The sequence below is a fragment of the Odontomachus brunneus genome, unplaced genomic scaffold (assembly GCF_010583005.1).
Source record: "Odontomachus brunneus isolate Ranch 3 - 2012 unplaced genomic scaffold, Obru_v1 Obru_scaffold_024, whole genome shotgun sequence".
Lineage (NCBI taxonomy): Eukaryota > Metazoa > Arthropoda > Insecta > Hymenoptera > Formicidae > Odontomachus > Odontomachus brunneus.
Window position 1 is genome coordinate 2,123,334 of NW_022639474.1, and position 16,108 is coordinate 2,139,441.

At 42.6% G+C, this 16,108-nt stretch overlaps 3 protein-coding genes, 1 long non-coding RNA gene and 1 pseudogene across 6 annotated transcripts; 2 read left to right on the plus strand and 3 right to left on the minus strand.

Moving 5' to 3' along the window:
* Nucleotides 1-10: 10 nt before the first annotated feature.
* LOC116842328 lies at nucleotides 11-4,347 on the minus strand. The gene is made up of 2 exons (XM_032811390.1): nucleotides 2,151-4,347; nucleotides 11-2,066 (listed from the first exon to the last, which is right to left on the minus strand). The coding sequence occupies exons 1-2, from the start codon at nucleotides 4,320-4,322 to the stop codon at nucleotides 1,416-1,418; spliced, it is 2,823 nt and encodes a 940-aa protein (XP_032667281.1). The 5' UTR covers nucleotides 4,323-4,347; the 3' UTR covers nucleotides 11-1,415.
* LOC116842330 lies at nucleotides 2,774-7,303 on the plus strand. Of its 2 annotated transcripts, XM_032811405.1 has the most exons (4): nucleotides 2,774-2,925; nucleotides 4,833-4,965; nucleotides 5,197-5,411; nucleotides 6,533-7,303. In XM_032811405.1, exons 2-4 carry the CDS (start codon nucleotides 4,872-4,874, stop codon nucleotides 7,262-7,264), a joined length of 1,041 nt encoding a protein of 346 aa, XP_032667296.1. In that variant the 5' UTR covers nucleotides 2,774-2,925; nucleotides 4,833-4,871; the 3' UTR covers nucleotides 7,265-7,303. The 2 variants fall into 2 exon arrangements, with proteins under 2 accessions (XP_032667296.1, XP_032667295.1); XM_032811404.1 differs by lacking the exon at nucleotides 2,774-2,925 and having other exon boundaries at nucleotides 4,567-4,965.
* Nucleotides 7,304-7,561: 258 nt separating this feature from the next.
* Nucleotides 7,562-7,873, minus strand: LOC116842295 (annotated as a pseudogene).
* Nucleotides 7,829-12,123, plus strand: LOC116842331 (myosin light chain alkali). 2 transcript variants are annotated; one of them, XM_032811407.1, is made up of 6 exons: nucleotides 7,829-7,971; nucleotides 8,268-8,295; nucleotides 9,419-9,727; nucleotides 10,387-10,473; nucleotides 10,806-10,874; nucleotides 11,816-12,100. In XM_032811407.1, the coding sequence occupies exons 1-5, from the start codon at nucleotides 7,969-7,971 to the stop codon at nucleotides 10,835-10,837; spliced, it is 459 nt and encodes a 152-aa protein (XP_032667298.1). In that variant the 5' UTR covers nucleotides 7,829-7,968; the 3' UTR covers nucleotides 10,838-10,874; nucleotides 11,816-12,100. The 2 variants fall into 2 exon arrangements, with proteins under 2 accessions (XP_032667298.1, XP_032667297.1); XM_032811406.1 differs by lacking the exon at nucleotides 10,806-10,874 and having other exon boundaries at nucleotides 11,816-12,123.
* On the minus strand, nucleotides 11,818-16,024 carry LOC116842332. Its single transcript, XR_004377712.1, has 2 exons — nucleotides 15,481-16,024; nucleotides 11,818-14,581 (listed from the first exon to the last, which is right to left on the minus strand). It is a non-coding gene; the product is annotated as an uncharacterized LOC116842332 (long non-coding RNA).
* Nucleotides 16,025-16,108: the final 84 nt, after the last annotated feature.

Genomic DNA, 16,108 nt, shown 5'->3' on the forward strand with positions numbered 1-16,108 from the left:
ACCAACCTACATTTACCCACCTAGCCGACTGGCTCGTTTGTACGAGCCTGACGCGACGATGGGCGAGGCCATCTTCCGCGGAGCAATGACTCAGGAAGAAAGCGCAATTTGCGTCTCCCTCTTTAGAGCAGGGTGTGTACCGTCGGAATTACGAATTATGGATGATCGATACGACTGACGGGGCACTTCCTGTTAACGGGAGCGAGGCAACGCAGCTTTCACGGCGTAAAGACACGACGACCATGCAGAATATCGGTGCTGATAGTGCACCGTAAAGAGAATAGAACACTCTCTTGAGGCGGGTCAGCGAAGACGTTCCTGACCGGGTCAGTAAAAGAAGCATTTCGCCCGATAATTTGTGAATATTCACTGGTTTCTCAGTGGAGACACTCGCACTTGATTGCTTTGACTTATATTTGTTTAATTTTAAGCAGTGAAAGTAAGATTTCACTGCAAGATCTGTAAAATTCGTCACACGCCGTACCAAATACCAAACTTTCGGCTTTTGTGACGATGGAATTAACGGCTTTTATGCGCCTTGAAATGACACTGTGTTCAATGACACTGTCTGCGTTTACAAAGTGCATCGATAATTAAAACAATGTTGCTGTTAATCTTTCAGAGATTTTATCAATTGCAGTACTATATTTATAATTGAAACACCACATGGAGGAAACTATTATGGTTGCTACAACTACACATTTTCTACGGTTAGAAAAAAGATGCATCTGAATTTAAGTTAAATAGATATTGCTTGGCTTTCAATCATATTTAGAGGCAATTTTAAAAAAGAATAAGAGCTTTAACTCCATATATAGTTGCTTCAACCGAAAGAATATTACTGTTACTCTGTTGTAATTTGCAGAACAAATACCGTAGTTGGAAGATCCGTAGAATTTGATTGTGCTATATAATACTGAGAAATCCATTCAAATGCATATGGACAAGCAGCAAAGAAAGTCAGTATATCATTTTCAGAGTACTATGCTTGCTACAATCCTTTGGTATGCATGAATAAAAAATAACATAAATGTTACGGTTTGTAACAACAATTATATTTGACCTAGTGATATCCTTAGTGTTATCTCCGTGCACTTATAAACATAGAATTTCGGTAAAGAATACTGATTGTATACGGAAAAAGAATTGAAGAAAAAAAAATGTTGGATTAACAAAATATTTGTGAAGTTATTAGAATTCTGTTCAAGTTAACAAGATTTCTTGTTAATCAAAAATTTTGTTAACTTGAGCAGAATTCTAGTAACTTCAATTGGAACTTCTGATTCGTTCATATTTCATCAGACATTGGTTAATTCAATCAATTTTTTCGTACTTTAAAGAGTAATAGACAAAAATAATTAGGCAAAGCCAACACAAAAGATACAAACCAAGATACGATCAGGACTTGCGATGAATTAGCGAGTTTGTTCGGAAATCGGTTTTCTCCCACTGTCATTCCAATCCGTAACATTCTCGTCAGTAGCCTTATGTGTGTCAAGACGCTCTTCAGCCAGATGCGGCCTTTTGTCGAGGAAACTCTCGACGTCCTTCATCGTCATATCCAGCTCAAACGCGATTTCGCGAGCACACGCCATCGGTTTGTCCGTCTTCAGGTATTCTCCGAGGATTACCGGGCTGATCTCTATACAAACTTCCATGCTACCGTTCGCATCGCCGGACAGTCTTGCTGCCTCTTCGTCCACCGTCTTACATATGTCACGCCACAATTCCTTTTGACCAGGATGAAGGCGTTCGATCAACTCCCGAAAACCGTCCCAGTCCATATCCTCGCTATTCTGCAGAATCTCGCGATAAACCGGTGAAATTTCAGTCACGATTTGTCCGTCGTCATTGTCAACGTTTTCAGATGACAGGTTCTTGTAAACAATACGTCGTGAGACTCTTCCGTAGGAATCGCCCGCGAATTTCTCTTGAGTTTTCCTGAGCTCATCAGCAGGAACGACAGCGGTGGAATATTCGTGCGATATCTGGACGTGATCCTTCGACTTGTCCATGCTTGGACTGCACACTTCTACGACATTAGCTCGCCTTTCGATTAAGAAACTCTGATCTTCCCGTAATTCGGACAATTTACTTGGAATACAATCATCTAACCAAGTACTCGTTATTTCGTTATTTACTTTACTTACGAACGATTTATCAGAATGAACGAATGTGACGTTACTGGATTTAGGAGCCAATTTTTCGCTGTTTGTCGCGTCAATGCAAGTCGCTAAATCCTTCTCATGACAAAACACAGAGTTCTTAGCGTCCGATAGTATCATCTTTCTGATCGAATGACACATCTTGTTTCGTGTTTCCGAAGATAATCGAGCAAGGACGTCCGAATTATGTGATTGTGCTTCGCCCATCGACTCTCCCGTGTCATTGGGACGTCTGGCCTCTGCAATTTTGGCTTTGACATGTCGAGCGATGTCAAGGGAAGGTCGTGACGAAACTAATGGACGACCTCGCGGCACATCGCTGTATGTGTCATTCGTATTGTCTTTTTCGTCCAAAGCTCCTATCCATTCGTACATTAAATTCTCAGCAGAAGACGAACTGAAAGTCGTAGTATCACTGTCCTGCCTTCGCTCTAACAGAGTGCAATTTTCGAGAGAATCCTTTTCCACGCATTCAGTCCAACTGCCCGTCTTCCTCGGACTCTTTCCCATATTGCGCGCACGAAAGCCGTCGCTACTGTCGTCCAGCCTCGGCATCGGTAAAAAATGGTATTCATCCAAAGGCACTTCCGGCAAATGTCCCGATTTGTCGAATAACCAGAAGCCTGGATCGCATCGCGGGTAATAATCGTCCCGACTGCCATACAAAACGGAACTCTGTCCCTTCCTCGGCTCCTCTAAACAAATACGGCATCTGTCTTGCAATTTCGAGAGAAGATCGTTCTCTCCCTTGTCTAAAACGGTAAGTTGACCGCCTGCCAAATATTTCACGGTATTACCAACTGAAAGAACATCATCATCCTTCTCGAAAAGTCGCCGCTGACCTTGACTCTTTCGCGTGCCTCTAGAACGCAAGCCTTCCATCGTAAATTGCGATTTATTTTCGTACGAAATTTTCCTCACGACTATCTCCTTGTCGATATTGGCGCGGATTTTCGACGTGGTCGAGGGTTTGACATGACAGAAACGATCGTTTCGTGTAGCACAATTAGAGTCGTATCCAGTATTCCGTCTTGCCGCTTCGTAGTCTGCAAACAGTCTCTTAATGGCGCTGTTATTAAGAGATGTATTTTTGATCTTGGCGTTAGCGTCAGTTTCCGTGGCGGAAATATCATTGGCGCCATTTGGGCTCTCGATACGACGTCTCATTACGAACGAGCGTTCTTTAACTGGCAATGATTTTTCATTTAATTTGCCTTCGTGCTTAACTCTGCGATCTACTTCGCAATTATCAACGAACATTCTCGATTGCGCATTATGACTTGAATTTGAGTGGCTCGTTGAAATCTGCGATTTTTTCTTATCTCGATGATGACGGTTGATGCAATCGCGCTCAACTATCGCGATATCAGCATCCTGCACGGCTCTGGTCCTGCTTCTTTTAATTTCTTCGATAACAGGGCCGAGCATGTGACTTATTACTCCGCAACGTTCGCATCTGTACAAGGAAGGATCGTTCGAGAGAAGATCGTCTAATTTTTTGTCACTGCTCAGCGCTATCAGATAACGCAGTGTTCTCGAAATCTCATTGCAGCAGCTATTAGTCAGCGAGGAAACCTTAGGATCGGAATCTGTAATGAAGTCGAGAACTTTGTAGACCGCTCCTAGTTCGATGAAGGGTGCTCTCCACTCGTTGTCCTTGCATACTCCAAAACGTTTGTTACTCAGTTTCTCGTCCACTCGATTAAACTCTTTCTCGTCTCCGCGTGACGCAGAGGTCGAGCGTTTATCCCGGGTAAAGGAAAGACGTGAATGATCATGATTCAATTTTTCATATGTAGAGGATATCGCAATTTTTGGTCTTACCGCGCTCTTGTGCGTTGCAGCCTCGTTCTCTCCTTTACGCCCGTCAATCGAGGAATGCATGCCTCGTTTAGTCTCGGTTATAGTATTTAAAACCCTCACAGAAGTTCCTAAGGTGTCATTCGAAGATGTAGCTTGGGACGACAGCGATGGCAAGATCGTTACCTCCCACAAATCGTCGTGATCCATGTTTGACGACACGCGACATTGGTTGGAGGATCTTCTCGATGACACGGAAGCATTCTCATTTATGTTGACTTCTAACAGAAGATCCAGCTCGACATCATTTATACGCTCTTCCGAACTGTATTTTTGATGAATCGCTATAGGACGCATTATTTTGGGAGAACTACATTTGACAAGTAATTTTATTACTATTTCATATTTATATATATCAAAGCAACCGGCAAACGACGGTGCATCTTAGATTGCATTATCTGCATATATTGCACTATTACACTATTCAGATTTATTAAATTTTGATTATACGTTGCGAGGTGTATTTTTCGAGGCTATGTATATTCTTCAAAGTTACATGCAACTACATTACGCGTGTAGGTTGGAAGTAAGATTTGATGATAAGGTTGACGTGAAATTTGCCATTTTCCGCTTTTACATCTCGGATGACTTCGCGATATTAAGGCTCGGTACTAATAGTCCTTGCTTGAAATTTGTGAGACATTCAGGTCTAAATTTCAAGTCCATCCACTGCCACCCACTATATGTAACAACGTACAATCTCAGCAATCAACCAAAAATGTCGAACATGTATCGCGATAGTAATTGTGTAGTGACGGAGTGTACTACTACGCTCATGGAAATAAAAGAATGACTGTCGTGCAACAGTTTGCCGTGAAAGAGAACGCACGCGTGAAAGAGAAGAGGATGCCTGAAATCATGGCAGAGGCATTCGCGAGAGGACTGGTGGACAAGATAATGGTGGAAGTTCTGAACGTCATAGACCGCGACACACAAAACGGTAAAGTGCAAGTATTAGTGCGTCTCGCAAATGCAACGGCGCGCTGAATAGTGACGTTTTCGTATGCACGTCGATATTGTTCACCGACAAAGGCGCGTTGTTCCAGGACGACGCAGTCTCCTGTGTGCGATAAGTTGCGTGATCGATATGTATCTCGCGCAGATAATAGCATAATAATGTATAATTATCCATATTAATCGCGAATAATACGCGCTGACGAACCGTCATTAGGAAAATCCTGGGAACAGCGTGTCGACGAGGAAACAAACGATGGCCAGTCGGAGCTCGTGCACGAAAGATCGCAGGAACACGCATGTAAACTCACCAACTGCGCCAAAACCGAAGAAATGGAGTTGATCGCGCAGATTGTTCGCGATCTCCGCGACATACAGATCGGAGATTCGTGTTACGTGCTACCGCCGTCATTGTTAGCACTGGGGAAACAGGTAATTGGATGTGCTTGTATAACAGAGAAAAGAAAAATGTCTCTCTGAGACCTTATTATTCTATTCTAGTCAGTTGCGACAGTTACACAGTCATTTAATCCTTATCCAGTAGCCAAGTGCTCTCATGAAATGTTAAGAAACTTTAAGAAATGCATATTTCCTTATTCGAAAAGTATTTTACGTTACTATATGTAAGTAAATATGTTATATATTGTATAGTATCCAGGGAGTCAATATACTTTTTTTATTTCTTAGATACTTTTTCCTTAATATAATTTTGCTTCCTATTTTATTTGACAAACACGGCAAATCTTTTACACCAAACTAATAAAAACTATAATGTCCATTGAACATGCAATAATCGTACCAAAATAAAGATGACGATATTGAATTGTCACACAGCGAAAAAAAGATTTGGTAATAACCATCAAACCTAAATATTATTTATCAGATGTTGGTGAAATAGTTTCGACTATTTCAAACGCGAAGACGATCAAATAATTTGATAAGTATGAGCAAATAATTTTGGCAAGGCTTAGTATCTATTGTGCCAAAACTTGGTGACTATCAGAGCAATTTATGTGATACATATCATCAAGTAATTTGTGAAGTGAAACCATATTGTTTAGTAATACTTTTACTACATTATGTAATAAATATACAAAATGATCAAATACTTTGGTAACAGTCAAATTATTTAGTAATTATTACAAAATTATTTGGTATTTTTTTATACTTACCAGGTCATTTGATTGACTAGATAAAGAATTTGCTTTACTAATTGTTTCGTAACTATTTCCACCAATCATTACCATATTTGATACTAATTGTTTAATATGGCACTGAAACGCTCAGCCAAATTCATTAGATAACTATTGCAAGGCTTCTTCTTCAGTACGAAAGGAATTAGAGTTAATGTCAATTTCAATTTGCGCATTCATTTCGAGACACTTCTAGCTGAATCGAAAGCTGCATTTGTAAGAGGCTCGCGTGCGCAACAACGTGCTCGCGGTTTGCTTTAATGCCGCATCCCGTAGCGCATTAATTCCACGCGTAACTAGTGCCCGCGCATTATCCCGACCAAGGAGCTCTTGCTCATGCACCTGTCCTCGTTTGAGCAGGTGAAATACCCCACGTGCAACATCGACGACGCACTGCGCGCGAGCCCAGCTGACGTTGTCGAGACGCGCGCGAGTCAGGGTCAAGGCGACACACACCAGGTCGTACACACGGCGGTCCTCGAGTCAGCGAGTGAACAGACGGAGTCGGCGGGAACTGTCCGTAAGAAGAAGGAAAACGAAACCATTAGAGAAGCGGCCAACGTGTCTGTCGGCCTGCTGCATCAGCTGATCGAGGAATTGGAGAACAAGTCGGTTTCGGTCGAAAGCTCCAAAAATGTAATAGCTTCCTCCACGTCGGTCGGCAAGGAGCATCTCGTCACTTGGGAGGAGAAAGAGGAACAGCTGATCAGAACCATCGAACGTCCCGACAATCCGCTCGAGACGACGGATATCCTTCGAGCGAGCGAATCAGCTAGCTGCTTCCGCGACGTCGAACTGAAGCCGCACGAAGGTGAACCGGATGGTGAACTTAGGTCTCGCTCCAGCCAGCACGTGGCGTCCACCTCGAGAGAAAGCTGCCCTCAGATCGAAAGGTACGACTCGAGCCCGCTGTCGCCGTCGAAATCGCGGCGCGACAACGTCGCGATGATGGAGGAAATCATAGAGGATGTCGAGACGCGAAAGGCATCTGGCGAAGCGACGTTGACGGCTACTGCGAAGAAGATGAAGAAGAAAGGCCTCGGCGGAAGGCTGAGAAGATTCTTCCGCACCGCCTTTGGCCGGAAGAACTGATCCCGAGGATGCAAGAACCATCACCTCGCTCAATCTAGCGATTAGATTTCTGTACGCGGAGCCGTTTCTCGCGAGGGCAGACGTCGCTCATTCGCGCATCAAGCGAGTAAAAATAGCCAAGCCGCACAGTCATCGGCCGGTCTTGGTGACTTCGGCATCCTTCGCGGCTGCTTGGACGCGAGGTGTGACTCAGACTCGATGGAACTTGGTTCCTTAGGTGGCGACTGAAGCTTTATTCAAACCTGCAAAATTATATAAAATATAACAGCTGATGATCTCGAGTCGTCTTGTTGAATTTTTAATAAGCTTGGGCGGGGAACTCGAGGGCGAGGACGATAACTGCAGCTTGGTACGACGTCGAAGGCCGGCACCGAGAGTATTTTTGCCTGACGCGTCCACCGGGCGCGGCAGATCTGGCAACCCTGACATAAGACCCCGTCGTAGTCGACGACGGAACCCCATTTATCGTAGTAGAAGGGACACCAGCCTGGCGCTCGCAATCGCCTCTCGTACTGTTTTTGGACCGCGGCGTTGCCATGCCCCGGTCCGGATCATGCCTCTCGGAGGCTTCCTCTTCGTGATTCTGCTATGCCTTGAGCGCAGCGACATCTGCAGAAATAAAATGAGTAAATTTAGGAACACCCGGTACCACTCCCGGCTCAAACTCCGTTCGGTCAACATCCAGTGGCATCAGGCGATCGACAATGGTAAGTCCCGCTACCTTGCATGAGGCTGAAGATGTTCCCCTAAAGTCTTCTTCGTGAATTCGACCTTATCAAGCTTTCAAATGTTTCTGATGTCTTTTATAAGCCAAAATCCTGCTATCTGATCGCCATATCATCGTCCTCAGACCGGTATTATAATTATAGATCCGGTATTCTATCTGCGTGATATTAACGAACCACGAATAGAGATTGTCTCCTCATGAATTACTGGCAGTAATCTTCGAGGCATCGAATTATAACGTTTCGACGCGGTAATAGAATCTCTTCTTGCATTTCAGGCAGACCTCAGCAGCAAGGATGTCGAAAGTGAGTAAAACACAGTCTCTAAATAGCTCCTTCTTATATTTTCGACACGCGCCGAGCAAATCAGACGAATGTGCAATTAACAAACTTATCAACTTACATCAGTCAGTGAGAGAATATAAGTGATACTTACGTGTAATTTTAATAACTTTTTATTGACATGTGACAAAGGAAATACGACCAAAAGAGAGTGAACAAGATTTGGACGAGAATACGTAAGACTGTCGTCGCGGAATCAGTGAAGTGCGTGTCAAATTGCATCACGTAATCAACCCGTAATGTGTACTCTTGCTAAATCTTGTTATCTTATTTCATTTTGTAATTATTTCATCTAGCAATCTAAATTTTAAATTAATTGATAAAATGTTAATGAGATAAGAAAAAGAAATATTAATCATTTTAACGCTGAAAGACTTTCTCCTAAAATGCATCAACGTTCAATCTCGGTGTCAAATATTCGACAGTCAGGAAACTTAATCCCTATTAATAAGCGAGAAAAGAAGCTCAAAAAAGTCTCGTCTCTTTTGGATACCTAAAATTAATACCAGTTTCCAAATTCATTGCACGATTTTCTTAAACGTCGACTAACACCCGCTTAGTTGTCGAATCCAATGGATAATATGCCGCGAATTTTTCGAACTTGCGCGCATTACGTGCCATTTTTAACATTACATAACGACTCATCAGGTAGGAGGATGCGACCATTCCGTAGCATGTCAAAAATAGGTTGGCAGTCTGTTCTTATATGGTTCGGCGGGGGTAATCTGACCCACTACTTCCACCAGCGAGTTCCTCAATCACAGCGGGTTGGTGGGGGGATTGCCGGGTCTCCCGAAATAGAATAATATTTTTGAACTAGGTACGCACGCGGTACTCCGTGCCTGCGACTGGTATTAACCTAGATTTCGTATCTCGCGTATTTAAAGTGCGGGCCGCATACCGATGACCGACGGGACCGAGTATATCGTCGAGATTCCTGCGGAATCGCGAGACTATCGTCTGGTTATCAACGTACACATTTACGAGAATATCCGCAACCGTTGCAGCGTATTTCCGTGATACCTGGCGTCGTAACAAAGATATCTGAAAACCCATTCTTTTTTTTCTCTTTTTTTCAAAAAAAAAGGGGCAGAATTCGCCTTCTCCATCTACGACAACGACGGCACCAACGTCATTGACGCCGTTGACCTTGGCAACGTCCTTCGTGCGTTGAACTTGAACCCGACGAATGTCACCATCGAGAAGCTGGGCGGCACGAAGAAGAAGGGCGAGAAGAAAATGAAAATCGACGAATTCCTGCCCATATTCAGCCAATGCAAAAAAGACAAGGACCAGGGATGCTACGAGGACTTCCTTGAGTGCTTGAAACTGTATGACAAGCAGGAGAATGGAACCATGCTCGGCGCAGAACTGTCTCACACGCTTCTGTCGCTTGGTATGATTAATTCGCAAATTATTTCGAATATAAAAAACGTTAATTTTACGTTCACTATATTACTGTCCATGGTATTTTTTCTCGCAAAACGCAATGTAGGATATTTAATAAACATTTTCCAGAAGTTTAATCATACAATCGCTAATTTGTAAACTGTATTACTAAAAATGTAATAAAATTTGCTATAATTAGTAATAATAACTACTGTTATTATTACTAATTATAGTAAATTTTATTGCTGTAATATTATATAATTCTAATGTAAATATAATTTTTAATTATAATAATATAATAATATAATATAATTTGCTAATTACAGCAAGTTATAACAGGTCATTTTTTCGAACTTCTAGTGCAATAAGTTAGAGTGAAAGAAAATATACTTGTTTTACTCTAACTTATTACACTAATGCAGAAATTCTTCGAAAAAACGAATAAACATTATGTTTCAATATTATAGGAATCAGACACAACTATTTTATTTGCAACTTTACTATTATTTTATTTTCAAAACACCACAACTATTTTATTTTTAACATGATCTTATAATGAAATTTGTGGAGAGGTATTCAGCAAAATCGTATGTCCGACTCTGTTATGTATCAAGTAAGAACTTAAAGTTAACCTCAGTTATTAGAATAACAATTACTTTATTATAGGTGAACGTCTCACGGACCAAGAATGCGACGTTGTGCTGAAGGACTGCATGGACCCAGAGGACGACGACGGTTTCATCCCCTATGCCCGTAAGTATCGATCTGTTTTTCGCCCAAGAATCGTGAATGCGACCCTGCCCCCAGAATAGATAAAGAGTGTTAAATCATCCGCATCCGTGAGTCACGTAGATATAAAGCACGTTAGTTTGAAATCCCCCATCTCTATTCTGTAAGTCACCCGGTTCGTCGGTGACACGAAATAGAAATGTCCACCCATGTACAAATAAGTACAGTCGAAAAAAAGACTCAGCCCCCGCTGATACGACCCGCCCTTGATAACTTCCGGCAACGTGAAGAGATCGCCCGGACTCGATTTGCTCCCTCCCCATCGTTTGACACTTCCACATTTTTGTGTTTCGCAGCCTTCTTGAAGAAGATGATGGTGCTGTTGTAAGCGATCGAGGTGTTATCGAGACAAATGATCATTCATCGTAAGTACACCCTGTAGTACACAACTCCGTGCTTCGTCGTAACTTTTCCGCTTTCTGTCTGTCTGTCAGCCTGTCTCCTCTTTGTTTCTCTCTTCTTCTTCTTCTCGTTCTGTCTCTTCCTTTTTGTCTCTGGCTCTGTTATCTATTAACGTCGCTTTATCCGTTTTTTCTCGTCGAGTACACCTCAGCATTTATAGGACGCAACGTTGCAGTTCAACAGGGATGCTGAAATCGATAACTCGCTTCTCGCGCAGAAACACGTACGAAGGTTTGCTCGCGCGCGAGGTCAATGACTCGACGAGATTATTGAAATAAGTGACGGGAATATAACTTATAATGTTTATGTATCATATTATACTATGTTTATTACGTAAAAATATAAAAATCATATAAATTATTACGTAGGGCTTATTAAGTATCGCGTTATTTATTCTGATACAAAGATTTCTTGTAGCTTAAAATATTTAAAACACAGATGTGTAAGAAATATTCAAATATATATTTCAGATCTATTTGAAAAATGTCGTATTCAATGTATTATTTTAAAAAGCGCATGTAATAATTTATTATTTTTACATATCCGTCGAGTCTAAGACTTTATTTTCTTCTGTCACAAAAGCGTTCTTCAAATTCTGTCGCAACCTGCGTAATTATTATGTACGCAAATTATTAATGCTTACTGCACAAGTCCGTGTCTGTCACTGTTACGTATTTATTGCTTTGCTGTCGAAGAGAACCGACTTGACAGTACAAGACTGAGAATATTCGCTGTCCATATTTGAGCGGTACGATTGAGTCGTCCAGCGCTGAGCAAACTTTCATGCCGACTAATTTCTGATCGCCGTCTCTCTACGAAAACGTGGCTTAGCCATTTGTCGATGCGCTTGCGTTTCTTCTTTTCTACGTGGACGAATTTATTGACAGTCCTGTTTTGTTCGCAGCGTTCCTTCGTAAACTATGTGAGAGGGCGACAGCGGGGCCTGAAAACTAATGAACAACAAGATCGGCCGTGCAATCGGCATCCATCCGCCACGCTCCGCATCGACGAAGGACACACATTTGCCATATTCGTCACATTCGCCACACTTTCTCATCCCCCCGTTCGTTCATCGCACGATTACACGAGGACTCATTTCACGATTTGCATGTGAATCGCAATCCAATCTTGAAATCAACATCGTCGAGACGTCAACGACATTTGACGCGGAAAGCGCAGCAGGAAAAAAGAAAAATCTACGAATATCGAGTGCAAAAAGAAAAAGGAGGAAAGTACGACGACCTGACATTTCATATCACGGGTGCATGCTATGTCGTTATTTGATTCGGTTTCACACATTGTTACGACACAACGTCTACGTGAAATATACAGTACACAAGATATCTTAATAGAGCAGCATTGTACAAAATCGAATGAAACGGTCGGTGTTAATTTACTTCTTATTGTTACTGTAATAAATCGTTCCTCTCGAAATATCAGAGAGGGTTAAAAGTCGCCGATTATTATTTCAAAAATGTCCCGTCTACAATCAACTACATTCCCCGTTAATATTATTGATTACATGCTTGTCACGACATTTACTGCACAAGCAAATTATGATGAGAAATTTGATTAATATGGACTTTATAGTATAAGACAACACTGACAATACTGACTACTTCAAGAAAGTTGGTCTGACCAACACTGTCTTGCTCTACTTAAATGATAACTCGAGAAATAGAGGCAATATCCAAATAACACAAACGTTCTGAGATCGCCCTGAATGTGTTGAGGACATCATAGAACATTCGCGTCAGGACATTCTAGACGCATTTTGGATGATTTTGGGCTATTTGGATAAATACCTGATCCGAAAACCACACGGAGAGAAATGTGTAAAGAAACATAGTAAAATTGTGTAAAAGGAATTTATAGCCTGAGAGAAAAATAATTAAGAAATGAAAGCTTACTCTTATATTACACTACAAAATATTTTTTAAATAAGAAAATATCATTTTCTTAAAACTTTAGAATTGTCATAAAAGAAAACTACTATTTATTATATTTAAATAATAATTATTATTTTTGTCTGCTTAAATAATTATTTTATATTATTATTTATATTATGTTACAATATTATTTACATTATCATCTATTTAAATAATTGTTATTATGAAAAAGAATTTAAATTTCGATAAACATGTTTACATTAGCCACTAAATAAATATTTTTTATCTTTCACATATTTTCTCCCCCAGCGTACATGAAAAACAGCTCTGCTATTCTCTCTCCGTGCAGATATTTAAAAATCAGCAACGATAAAATTTGAGTGAATCCGCGTTGGAAGTGTTAATGAAGATTAATTGCAGTTAGATATCTAAACGATACACAGGCGTGAGATTTGGAGCGAAGTGATGGCGGTTGGACAATCGGCCGGTTGTTCACACACCCACACACACACATTTCTTCAAATAATCCGATTAATCAATTGAACGAGCGACACGCCAGCCAAGTCGCTCGAGGAGCCGGCGTTTCAGGCTATCGCAGCGCATATCGGCACTCAGCATCCCGCGAGAGTCGGTGGCTCGATCGATAAATCGCGCACGAGAGTTCGTCACAGGCGCGGATTTCAATCGCGCGCAATCTCTCTCTTCTCTCTCTTGCGCGCGCGCGTCGTCATCATGCATACCTGCTAGCCCGTTGATGATGAAGCGCGCGGCGTCGTGGGTGGACGAGACGCGCTCGTTCGTACGCGTTCGGCAGGCTTCGCAAAGCAGGCGTGGGGCCTTCGCGCTGGGTCCCGGCGAGCCGGCGGCCGACAGCCAGTCAGTTCAAACGCGTCTTGAGCGCCGCGCGCTTCGAGTTCTCCTGTGTCGCGGCCCGCTGTTGTTGCACAGCTTCGTTCTTGACGTATTTACGCGCGCGTGTATATAATCGAGCTGGTTCACGTCGTCGGCGCAGCGCGCGCGCGGCGTCGCAGCGGAAGAGTGCTTTGACGAACGGAGCAGGAGTGCGGAGCAAGCACCTCGAGGGGAGGAAAGGAGCGATCGCCCAGGTAGACACCAACGACCACCGCCTAGCTCGGCGAGGATGACGGACGTCCAGGTGAACCCGGGCAAGGACGACAGGCTGCAACTGCACGAAGTGGCCGCGCAGCAAACAGGTTGGTCCCGCCGCACGCGGTTCCATGTCGCCTTCCGCGGGCCGCGGTGTTATTTTCGCGACCGAACAACCTTGAGTTGCGACCACGACACGGTGGTCCACGGGCAGCGCGAGTAAGCGAGCGAGCGAAAGAGCGAGAAAGAGACAGCGCGCGCGCATCCGTGCTTTCCGCCATTTTGACCCGACGCGCGCGCTAGAGATGATCTCGAGAAAAAATCGCGCTTTTCCGCTTGTATTGTCCTGGAACAGCCCGCAGATCTTCTCACGCGATTGCAATGAACCGCCGACGGAAGCACGGACGCGTCGCTGAACCGCTGCGCGATGCACCGGGTGTTGCCGCGGGAAGAACGCGCGCGTTTCCCAACACCAAGGTCGATCACCGAGCGATTCATGACTGTGGCTCGATGGCACCCTTTCCAAGTTCCGTGTCTCGTTGCAACTGAGGTGCCTTTGGATGCTGCTTCCTTATATTTCTCTTTGGTAATTAGAACTGTGTGAGAAAACACGCAGGCTCCAATGGCAATGTATTGATGTAGGACACCCTTACCTGTTAACCTTATGGAAACGTCTGTGTGGAGTTTCCCCCAAACAATATCGCCGTATTAACCACAACAACTTTAATTGACATCACAATTGTCCATAATTATGCGAAAGTGATCCAACCCAATAATGATTTTTGTCACCAATGAGTAGAGTCCATACGTTTCTCTACATAAAACGAGAAAGATTCAGACCTATGGTCGCATAAAAATAATTAAAAGGCAATTTTTATTTTCTACCATAAATTGCGCCAGTTTTACTGATTGCTTCTTTTTTATCTATTTTTGAAGGGTTAAGGTTTTCAATGAATACTTTGTCAACGAACACCTTTAAAGAGAAAAAAATTGACTATTGATTTCTATGAAGGATTACGAAGCATCTCAGTACTATGTCAGTGCTTTTTAAATCATGTATCAAATTTTCATCTTCATTTTTCTCAAAACGTACATAGGGATTGGATCATGTTTGCATAATCATGGCCAATTGTGTGATTATAATATTAGGTTAGTAAAAAAATTCGTCATTTTCTATTAATTTCTCGTGAAAAACTTGATTATTAAATAGGAAATTTTCGTTGAATGTCTAAAAATATCGAGTCGATGTTATTCATTATAACAAAGTAAATCATACTAATAAGTAAGTCGACGTTAATTAACCGGGAAAAATCTGTCTCGTCAGTAACTTCTTGATATAGTTAACTTCTGCGTCATTTGCAGCAAAACGTAATTCTCGTAGTTTGTAGCGTTATGTTAAACGTACAACACACACGTCACGCGACAGAAGCGGCGCTCATATTTACGAGATTGCGTTGCAACAGCCCATAAATTTGTTACGTGTAGGACTTTACGTTCGTGATGACACTCAATCCAGTGCTTACCCCGACAGTCGGCCGGACAAAAAAAATCTCGCCTTTCAAAGAGGACTTACCTTATCTGCGACTTCCTGAATAATTTATCGGCTGACCGATAAATTTCCTGACAATTTATCGTTGGAACCGTCGAACTAGACGTGCCGCGTACTTCGTCTCATAGTTTCATTGCGGTCGTTTCACTGCAAGCGTTGAAAAACAATCCCGTCACTTGCCAACAAGTCATCAACAAACACTCCCATTCATCGTAGACGAAACAGAACGCGTAATGTCCGACGAAAATGGCGTGTGTCGCGCATATCGGTGAATGGAGGCTATTTCTGTACAGGGAGACAAGCCTAAGACGCACCTCACCTACGAAATTAGCTGTAACACTCGCACGCTTATCGATTCGCCAAGATAGAAATTCGCAATATCGGGCCCTCGCTATCGCGCACTGATAAAATACATTTCTCTCACTGATAAGAGAGATAAGTGTTGGTGCGCGACACGTTACAGAGCCGCGGTACCTTCAACTGAATTCACGAATCGCGTGTATTATCCGCAATGCGCACTGCACATAAACAAGGCGCGTAAACGCTCGAAGGATATCACTACCGGATGCGCTATTCTCTCCAATCGCGATCGCATCAATCGAAGTCACGATATCACCTGCTGTTTACGAATCAGAATTATTACGCGGAGGCT

Coding starts and splice junctions, on each gene's coding strand:
- LOC116842328 (XM_032811390.1), bottom strand. CDS start 4,322: ATGCGTCCTATAGCGATTCATCAAAAATACAGTTCGGAAGAGCGTATA. Junction 2,067..2,150: donor TTCATTCTGATAAATCGTTC/GTAAGTAAAGTA, acceptor CGGGAAGATCAG/AGTTTCTTAATCGAAAGGCG.
- LOC116842330 (XM_032811404.1), top strand. CDS start 4,815: ATGACTGTCGTGCAACAGTTTGCCGTGAAAGAGAACGCACGCGTGAAA. Junction 4,966..5,196: donor AGACCGCGACACACAAAACG/GTAAAGTGCAAG, acceptor AACCGTCATTAG/GAAAATCCTGGGAACAGCGT. Junction 5,412..6,532: donor TGTTAGCACTGGGGAAACAG/GTAATTGGATGT, acceptor TCGTTTGAGCAG/GTGAAATACCCCACGTGCAA.
- LOC116842331 (XM_032811406.1), top strand. Junction 9,728..10,386: donor TCACACGCTTCTGTCGCTTG/GTATGATTAATT, acceptor ACTTTATTATAG/GTGAACGTCTCACGGACCAA. Junction 10,474..11,815: donor CGGTTTCATCCCCTATGCCC/GTAAGTATCGAT, acceptor TTTTGTTCGCAG/CGTTCCTTCGTAAACTATGT.